The sequence below is a fragment of the Engraulis encrasicolus genome, chromosome 2, assembly GCF_034702125.1.
Source record: "Engraulis encrasicolus isolate BLACKSEA-1 chromosome 2, IST_EnEncr_1.0, whole genome shotgun sequence".
Classification (NCBI taxonomy): Eukaryota; Metazoa; Chordata; class Actinopteri; order Clupeiformes; family Engraulidae; genus Engraulis; species Engraulis encrasicolus.
In genome coordinates, this window is record NC_085858.1 from 52881928 (window position 1) to 52891927 (window position 10000).

The window sequence follows — 10000 nt, forward strand, 5'->3', positions numbered from 1 at the left end:
TGTGTTTTCGTTCATCCTTAACAGAAAGTTCTGGGAGACGTTCATCTCCATCTGCCACGAGAACAGCAGCCTGCACGGCATCACCTTCGAGCAGATCAAGGCCCAGCTGGAGGCTCTGGAGCTGAAGAAGACCTACGTGCTGAACCCCCTGGCCCCCGAGTTCATCCCCCGCGCCCTGCGCCCACAGCCCTCCCTGCAGACCGCCGGCAAGCACCAGCACTCCCCGCCCAAGGTCAGTCTAGATATGGTACACCACACACACGCACACACACTCACACACAGGCACCAGCACTCCCCGCCCAAGGTCAGTCTTGATATGGTCCACACACACACGCACACAAGCATGAGTACTCCCCATCCGAGGTGAGCACTAAGTATGGTACACACACACACACACACACACACACACACACACACACACACACACACACACACACACACACACACACACCAGCTCTCTCTAGTTATGGCCCATTACACCAACACAAACACACTCTAACGCCCCCCATTTGCAACCTAACTTCCCCCAGGGGCTGTAGGGCCCCCGTTGAGGAACACTATTCTAACCAGTCTGTGCTCTTGCGTTACAGGCCAAGGGGAACCTGGCGAACCACTCAGAGCATTTTCCACCGGAAGGATTCGGTAAGGAGATCACTGTGGCAGATCTAAGAACTGCTCTGATGATGACACACCACTTTCCATCTGTCTTTCCATTCCTCTTTTTTTCTCTATCCTGTCAATCTTTCACGCTCTCCTCTTCTCTCTCTCGCTCTCTCTCTCTTTCTCTCTCTCTTGCTATTTCGCTCTCTGCTCTCTTTCTCACTTCTCTCTCTCTGGTATAATGTACCATACCAGCTGGTATTTATCAACAATCACTAAATTATTGTACAGGTCTCGCAGTTATGAGAACATTTGTCGTTTTGTCAGATGTGCGTCACTCACTAAAATAACACAGCTCCATATTTTAGCTCCATATTCTTTTTTTTTAATTTGAATCTTGTCTTTAGTCACCCTCACATTATCCAAGTGAATATGTGAAACGGCTCTCCTATGAACTCGTTCAGAAGTGTCTTCCCTTAGCACCCCTGTTTTTTTTTTTTTCTCTCTCTCGTTATTTTCTTGTTTACCAAGTAAAGGTCATGCACTGCAGCTCTGGGCGGAAACATCTCAGCCCCCTTTTCATAAGTTTGGGCCATGATATTATTAGACTGCCTCCAAAAGAGCACACACTCTCTGAGAATTCAGGTCATACGTACTTCTTGTCTGGCAGTCGAGAGAGAGGGAGAGAGAGAGAAACCGAGAGAGAGAGAAACCGAGAGAGAGAGAGAGAGAGAGAGAAAAAGAGAAAGAAACTGAGAGAAAGAGAGAGAGACATCACTCAGTAAGGAAAGAGGAGAAGGGGGTGAGAGTGAAGGGTTATGGGTTCGGGAAGAGAGATATGATTGAGGAAGAACAGGAAGGCGTTTTAGATGTGGGAATGAGGGCAGAGGAGAGCGAGAGGGGTTAGGTGTTGGAGTGGCGATGGGGTAATGTGTGAAGGAGAGAGTGGGGACGTATAGTGGTGGATATAGTGGAGTAGGTGAGCTGGGAGGCAGAGGAGGAGACGGAGGGCTCTTAAGTGTGTTGTGGGTGTTTAGGGGGATGAGGGTGGTGGGAGAAGTGTTTAGTGGCATTTAACTGCACAGCCTTCTGGGCCTGCAGAGGGGATCAGGAGTCGTGCGTGTGTGGCTGAGAGAGAGGGACGGAGTGTGAGAGAGAGACAGAGAGACAGAGACAGACTGTGTGTGTGTGTGTGTGTGTGTGTGTGTGTGTGTGTGTGTGTGTGTGTGTGTGTGTGTGTGTGTGTGTGTGTGTGTGTGTGTGTGTGTGTGTGTGTGTGTGTGTGTGTGTGTGTGTGTGTGAGTGTGAGTGAGAGAAAAAGAGAGAGACTGTGTGTGTGAAGTGCTCTGCTCCCCAGAGCATCTGGGGGAGTGTTAGTGGAGGGTTTTGTAGAGAATGCTGGCTGAGAGTGAAGGCTTCTCAAGATGTTTACTTTGGCAGCAGGCACCTCTCACTCTCCTCACGTCTCTGTAGAGCGAACATGTCATTCTGACACAAGGCAACTTCTCCATGACCGTGTCTTCACCCTTTCATTCAGAATTTTCCCTCTAGCTGTTCCAACCATTGTCTCCATTTTGTTTGTCTGTGTGGTGGACTTTTTGTCCACTTTTTTCGCTTTTTATTTCATCATTTCATCATCTCTCTTCTTTCTCTCATGCTTGCTTGCTCTGTCTTTTTGCTTTACAACTTTTATTCCGCCTCCTCTTTTTGATTTTTTTTCTTTTTACTCTGTATTTTTTCCTCCACTCATCCTTGTTTCTTTTCTTCTCTTTGTCTACCCTATTGTGTCCCTCTCCTTCTCTCTTTCTTCTAATGCCTAACTCTTCTCTAACTCCCCTCCCCTCTCTCTCTCCTCTCGTCCTCTATGTAGTCCAGCCCAGTGCAGCCGTGCTGATGGGGAACCCCATCCAGGCGTTCACTCCCCCGGTGGCGGGGGGCAGCACTGGGGGCTCTGCAGGGAAGTCCCCCAGCCCCGTGCAGAGGGTGGACCCCCACACCGGCGCCTCCATCCTCTACGTCCCTGCAGTGTACGGCGCCAACATGGTCATGCCCATGCCCTTACCCGTAAGTGGTCAACCAGCAAGTAACCAGTTCAAATATCATTTCAGCTCAGTGCGCTGTTAATCCGGGGCCTCGAGACCCGATCCTTCCCCGTCTCTCTCTCTCCCTCTGCTTTTCTGAAACTCACGCTGTCCCATTAATAAAGCCCCAAAATTTCTTCTTTGAGAAGGGTATTTTCTATTCAGTCTGACAGTATGGTACATGCTGTCCCATCAATAAAGGCGTAAAAAAAAGCCCCAAAATATCTTGTATGATTCCTTCTTTGAGAAGGGTATTTTCTATTCGGTCTGACCGTACGGTACATTTCCACATGGCAGGGGTTCTGCCATGTAATTGCCTCCGTTGACAGGGGATTATTTAACACAAACCATTAAGCCTTTATTACACAGCTTTCCCACATGCAGTGAGTGCAGAATGCAGAGTGGCTCTGTACAGAGCATACAAATATACACACATACGCATCCACATATCCAGAAGGACCCTGTCCATACACTTCTAGACATTGAAATATCCTTGTCCGTACATGTTTTCACAGAAAATGATTTGTTCTCCTTGAGGTGTCGATTCTTCAAAGGATTTTTTTTTTTCAGAAGGCAAGGGTATTTTTTTTAAAGTATATGCTGCCCATTCAGAGAAGTCAAAATTAATCTTGAAAAATTGATGGTGGGGTAAATATTCTTGAAAAAGTTAACATTTGTGAATGGGCAGCATAAACTCTAGAAATAAAGTGCTAAAAAATGACATGCTCCTGCTCTACCTTAAAGATGCCCTCATCCTTGAGGTGTTGTCTTTTTAAAACGCCCATTTTGTCTGTCCCTTGCGGCCAGCTGTGGCCTAATGGTTAAGGAGATGGGCTTTAGATAAGAGGGTTGCAGGTTCGAATCTCACCCTTCCACTATCTGCCTCACTCCATGGCTGCAGTGCCCTTGAGCAAGGCACCTAAACCCACACTGCTCCAGGGACTGTAACCACTACCCTCTACTTAAAATAACTGGTAAGGTGCTTTGGATAGAAGTCTCAGCAAAGTGTAATGTGTAAGTGTAATGTAATGTAACGTCTGTCCTCCAGCTCCCCTGGCCCGGCTACCAGAGCCGCTTCCCCGTGGACCCCCGGCTCATCAACCACCAGGCAGCCATGGCGGCCTACAACCTGAACCTGCGCCAGCCCACCAGCCGAGCCTCGCCGGGGCTGTACGGCCTCAACCACCCCTCCCCCCTCAGCCTCACGCCCCAGTCCAGCACGGAGAAGGAGCTGATGCAGGACGGCAGCACCACAGGTATACACACCACATTCACCTCACTGCACATCAGTATAACACATTACCACACCACGCCACACCACACCACACCACACCGCACACTATAGAGAAGGAGCTAATGCAGGACGGCAGCACCACAGGTATACACACCACATTCACCTCACCGCACATCAGTATAACACATTACCACACCACGCCACACCACACCACACCACACCACACCACACCACACACTATAGAGAAGGAGCTAATGTAGGACGGCAGCACCACAGCACCACAGGTATACACACCACATCAGTATAACACATTACCACACCACACCACACCGCACACTATAGAGAAGGAGCTAATGCAGGACCCTAGCACCACAGGTATACACACCACATTCACCTCACCGCACAACACACATTATAACATATTGCCATGCTATATCCAATATCCTGCACCTAAATGAAGAGGTAACTTTGGATAAAAGTGTCAGCGAAGCGTGACGTAATTCAAGAACACACCAGATAGATACACCCTCACCCCATCACAGTGCTAGATACTATTATTCGAGTAACTTGACTTGATTTCATAGCAAAAAAAGTTCAAAGGCCTTCTTTGTTCCATCACTCAACTTTTACCACACACACACACACACACACACACACACACACACACACACACACACACACACACACACACACACACACACACACACACACACACGGAATACCACCGCCTACTGTTGACCCTTGCTAAAATGGACCCTTGTCAGTTTCTATGGTGACAGTTTCTATGGTAACATCCAGAGATATATGCTGTCTGTGAACAATTTGTTGAAATAACGTCTCCTATCATTTTTTCATGTTCTTCCCCAATTAGATTTCTGATGCCACACCAATTATGCTTTTCCATAGCCCCGTTATCTCAGACAGTGTGTGTGCGTGTGTGTATGTGGGTTTGTGTGTGTGGGTTTGTGCTGGTCCTTGATGTTGCTCAAAAGGGGAAGTGGTCCTCCGTCTACAAGAGAAATATTCATGTTCGAGAAATATTCTAGCCACACATTAATAGTCCAGTCACATAGTGATCCAGCCACAAAATTCTTTACATTATACTTTGCATTGTGTTTTTTTTCTGTCTGCTTTTTAGAGAGTAGCAAAAACAATTATACATACATTTCCAACCTGCCAATGTAAAAAAAAAAATGCCTCTATAAAATAATAATCAGTGAAATGTGCTCTGAATATATATATTTTCCCACGGTTTTGTTAATCACTGCGCTGAATGATACGAACAAAAAAGGAATTTGTAGTCCTTCAGTGTGTTCACCTTTTCTGCTTGGTGCTCATTTGTGTAGGCACTCTCAAACTTGTTGAAGGCAAAGAAAGCCGAGGCAATCAATAGTCGATATTAAATTCAAGACTTATGTGTATTGGTCTAGAAAGATGCCTCATGAGCTGTGCTTTTCCCCTGCAGGTAAGATGGACATGAATGGGAAGGTGGAGCACAGCCGCCTCTTGACACCGGAGAGGAAGGCCTCAGAGCTGAAGGACAAACAGGTGGGACAAACACTGCATCATCACTCTATATAATATAGAGTCTATATTCAACACATTTCACATCCACATAACGCTCTGTCTCGTTCACTGTCTTTGTCTCTCATTACTCTATTACTCTGAATATCTGTCTCTGAATATCTCTCTCTCTCTCTCTCCATCCCTCTCTCTTTATCGCTGGAGCCGGCTACAAAAGCAGACTTTCAGGCTTCAGGCTCTGAAAGATTGAAAGTCCTGTAGACTCTAACAGTAGTCAGGCAATTTTCACACTTCAAATAAACACATTATAGCTTACAGCTTACAGCTCTTTCGCCTGTCAATTGTGTTGATATCCATGAAAATCATATGTTGCGACTAGTGTTTTAAACGCTTTCCATTATACGCAAAAGCCAAGTGTACCTTTTTTCCCCTTTTTTTAAAAAACTATTAGACGCATGTTTGGCATGGCTGGCACGCTTGACAGTATCAACCTGTTCCTCCAGACATTGGAGCACCTGGGACGTGGACCCAGGTGTCTTGTTTCAGTGTCTTGTACAATAATTGCACCCACATTTTTGGAACTAGTTGCAAGCCGGCGAATTGAAAACGATGCCCAGGTGCACTAACATGGTAGCCCCCCTGTAGTTCAAATTTGGCTTCATTCAGCTCTGTTTAAGTCTATGGGTGAAGACACGCATGCTTTGTCTATTTATTATACTGGCGATGACCTCATTTATTCCGGTCTCTTGCTATAACTTGCTATAACTCTCCACCTCTCCATTTCTCAATGTGAGTACTTAGAACTCACTGTGTGTTTACTTTGCATTTTTGTCCTGTATGTGATAAATGGCTCACAAAGCAGCTGACAAATGTTGTATTTGGATTGGGTGAGTGGTCTGATGTGAAAATGAATAGCCCTATGAGTCAAATGAGCTGTTATCTAAAACATGTAACCCTTTGCAGGGCGAGTCTGACCAGGGCCCCAACAGGAGCCCTGAGGCCGTGGGCCCTCTGGGTTTCCCCGGTAGCCGTCTCCTCCGTAAAGACCCCTCGGCGGGCCCCGGCGGCCCCCAGAGGCCCCTGGGCTTCCCCCACCTGGCCTCACAGCACCACATGCCCCCGCACCATCACCCCGCCTTCCCCCCTCCACACGCCGGAGCTCCCGCCAACAGCCAGCAGTTCCAACAGCAGCAGCAGCAGCAGCAGCAGGCATACGGCCTCCCCCGCCCCACCCAGCTACGCCCCTTCCCGCCTCTTAATGCAGCAGGGGCCGCCGGCGCTCCCCCCACCTCCCTCAACTCCTCCTTCTTCCTCCCGCTGGCGCTGCAGTCCCCCGGCCTGGACGCGACGGGGGTGGCGGCGGACTCGTCTGAGCAGGCCGCCCTACCGGAGGAGCTGAAAGGGGCCATGAGGGCCATGCCCCCCTCCGGGGCCCAGGGGCCTCCACAACCTCCAACACAGCAGCAGCAAGCAGCCACACAGGCCCAGCAGCTGGCGGCCCAACACGCACACGCTGCTGCAGCCCAGCACACACACCAGCAGCACGCCCACGCACACCCACACCACCAGAACATGCACGTCAACAGCTACGCCGAGGAGAGCCTGGACGCCGCCATGGCCGAGGGACTTGGTAAGATAGCTGAATGCAATAAGACACGGGCCCTTATACATTTGCTGTTACCACAGAATGGTGATGACCAAATCATTAAACTGTATATTACTAAAGACTCTGGGTATGGGCATACTAGGTAGTATAGCCTTTGCAACAACTATTACAGCATTCCACCGGTACATCCGTGGACATTAGGAGGCTACAGACCTCATCTGTCATTGCTTTCAATAGATTCCTTGGCCAGTTTGTTTCACCTCAACAGAATCAGTTTTTGTGACCAAGACCAAGAACTGTGACTGGCATATAGTAGCATACATATACAGTAGAGCAAAATGTTAAACAAGTTGAGTGCAAGGGTATGTGCAATGTGGTGTGGAAGGCAAACTGAATGAATTACCGGCACATTGACGGAATAAAAAAAAATCTGCATACAGTAGTCCATTGGCATATGTTAACTTTATGATAGTTTGGTATTTGTATTTGGGCGTTATTAACCAGTAAGAGAGGTTTCCAAAACCACACATTTGGTTGAGGCGAGCTTTGGTTTGGTACGCATATCACACCATAGTTTTATTGTTACATAGCGAATTACTCTAGCCAAATATAATACTGAGCACTACCCACCTTCTTGCTTGGCTGTTTTCTCATTTCCTGGTTGTTGATTCTAATGCCTGAAAAAATGTTATTGCACCTTCATATGTTTACGGTACGTAATAATTTGATCTCCGCCAGTCTTAATACCCTGTGTCATGCTGGAGGAGTTTTTTTATCAGCTGGTGAGGTGCGACGGCGGCTTAAAATCTAATTTGTTTACCAAAACATCTGGTTTGGCTCATTAGCATAACTCGTTAAGATGTTGCGGGGAGTAATGTGATTTGGGTCACTGCATGAAAGGCACCTTGAGGCTTGTTTTCTTGCTCTCCTCCTAATCTGCTCCTTTGCACACGTGTCATAATGGAGGTGTTGGAACACTGGAGCTCGTTAGAACACTAGAACAACAACCTCAGCCTTCGCTCTCCGTTTAGCCTTGCTGATAATCACAACATGGCTGTCTTTGTCTCTTTCTCTCTGTCTGCCTGACTGTCCTCTCTTTCTCTCTCTCTCTCTCTCTCTCTGTGTCTCTCTCTCTCTCTCTTTTACCTCTCTCCCTCTCTCTCTCTCTCTCTCTCTCTGATATACACGTACGTCCTTACCTTCTTTCTATCTCCCTTACTCTCCTTTCTCTTTTTGTTTGGGGTCCCTCTTTGAGAACAGAATTGGCTTGATGATTTATTTGCGAATCACATTTTCCTCCAATAAGGTCTAAATGGAACAATGCCTCTTATTGTATGAGTGTTTGGTCTGTGTTTTGTTCTTCCTAACTTATCCACATTTGCCCTCCCTCCCTCCCTCCCTCCCTCCTCCAGATGCCCAGAGCTCGGCCAGCCTAGAGCTGATGTCGCAGCAGGCTCGTCTGAGCCAGTGGGGTGAGCCCGGCCCCTTCCTGCCACCCGGCGTGGCGGCTTTCCCCCTGCAGCCCCTCTCCCACCTGGGCCAGCCGGGCCTGCGTCTCCCCCAGCAGCTCATCCGCACGGGCTGGGGCCTCCCGCCGCCCACTGAGGAGGACGGGCCCCCCAGGGGACCCCTCGCCAGGTGAGCATGGGAGAGATCCCCTCCCCACCCACACACGATCAGGACGTCTCGGGTCTTGTGCCAAAATTATGTTTTTTTTCTGTACGTCAGTACCTATTTGTCATCACATATAATGGTAAACTGAGTGTAGGTAAAATGTGATTTTCCTTTAGTGCCTAAAATCGTTAACTTAGAACTAGGTAAACAACATTTTCCTGCCTCAGATCAATAATGGAACAGCCATCCTGTGAAGGTAATAATCTCATTCGCGTCACGGTTATTAAGAAGGGTTCACAACCACTCTGTGTGAAAGCACTAATCACTTGTAGTGTTGTTCTGCCATGAAATAAAAATACAAACGGATGATTTCAAGTGTGCTGCAGACTCCTCATTGTAAAACTTGTATCTAAATCCACTTGTATCTAAATCTGCTAAATAGAACTGTATCCAAATATCCAACATTTCCCTGTCCTCTGCCCCCTGATGTAGCCGGTACCCAGGGCTGCTGCAGGAGATGCCTGGGGCTCAGGAGCACTACGAGCAGCAGCAGCAGCAGCAGCAGCAGCATCATCCCCAACATCCACAGCAGCAGCAGCGTGAGCCTCCAGAGATGCCCCCTCCTCAGTCCCGCCTGCTGCAGTACCGCCAGCAGCAGCAACAGCTCCGCAGTGCCGGTCCTGGTGGAGGAGGAGTCCCTGACCTGCCGCCTCCCTCCCCCTCCGCAGTCTCCTCCTCCACCCCTGCTGCCGGAGGAGTACCCTTCCACGGCTACCCCGACCCCAGCCGCGGGGACCTCCAGCAGCAGCAGCAGCAGCAGCAGCAGCAACCACCACCGGGAGCAGTCTACCCGCCGCCCCACCAAGCCGCATACCCTCCCCTGCCCCAGGACCACCCGGGCGCCACAGGGCCGGGCCACATGCCCCTCAAGTACCTGCTGCCGGAGCCTGCGGCTTGGGGCCACCCCCACCCGCACCACCCGCACCACCACCACCCAGGGCTGGCTCAGGGCCACATGCTGGGCCAGCACCACGGGCTTCCTCTGGGGCTGCAGGGCATGGGGCCGCGGCCCGACCACAGCGCCCTGCTGCTACAGCAGCACCACAAGCAGCAGCAGCAGCAGCAGCAACAACAGCAGCAACAGGCTTCACACACTGCCCTGCAAAGCTTAGAAGAGGTGAGAGGAACACATGCATGGAGTTTACGTACACACACACACACACACACACACACACACACACACACACTCACACCAGTTTTAACAGGCTTCACACACTGCCCTGCAAAGCTTAGAAGAGGTGAGAGAAACATACATGGAGTATGCACACATACACACACACA

General features: G+C 49.3%; 1 protein-coding gene across 3 annotated transcripts in view; it reads left to right on the forward strand.

Moving 5' to 3' along the window:
* Positions 1-10000, forward strand: part of helz (helicase with zinc finger) — a 70568-nt gene that overhangs the window by 56915 nt on the left and 3653 nt on the right. For 2 of the 3 annotated variants that reach the window (XM_063191391.1, XM_063191375.1), the window contains exons 22-29: positions 25-304; positions 591-642; positions 2471-2664; positions 3730-3937; positions 5381-5463; positions 6403-7069; positions 8458-8683; positions 9152-9836. In XM_063191391.1, coding sequence (XP_063047461.1) covers positions 25-304; positions 591-642; positions 2471-2664; positions 3730-3937; positions 5381-5463; positions 6403-7069; positions 8458-8683; positions 9152-9836 — 2395 coding nt within the window. The remainder of the gene's footprint in view (positions 1-24; positions 305-590; positions 643-2470; positions 2665-3729; positions 3938-5380; positions 5464-6402; positions 7070-8457; positions 8684-9151; positions 9837-10000) is intronic. The other variant, XM_063191382.1, reaches the window with a different exon arrangement.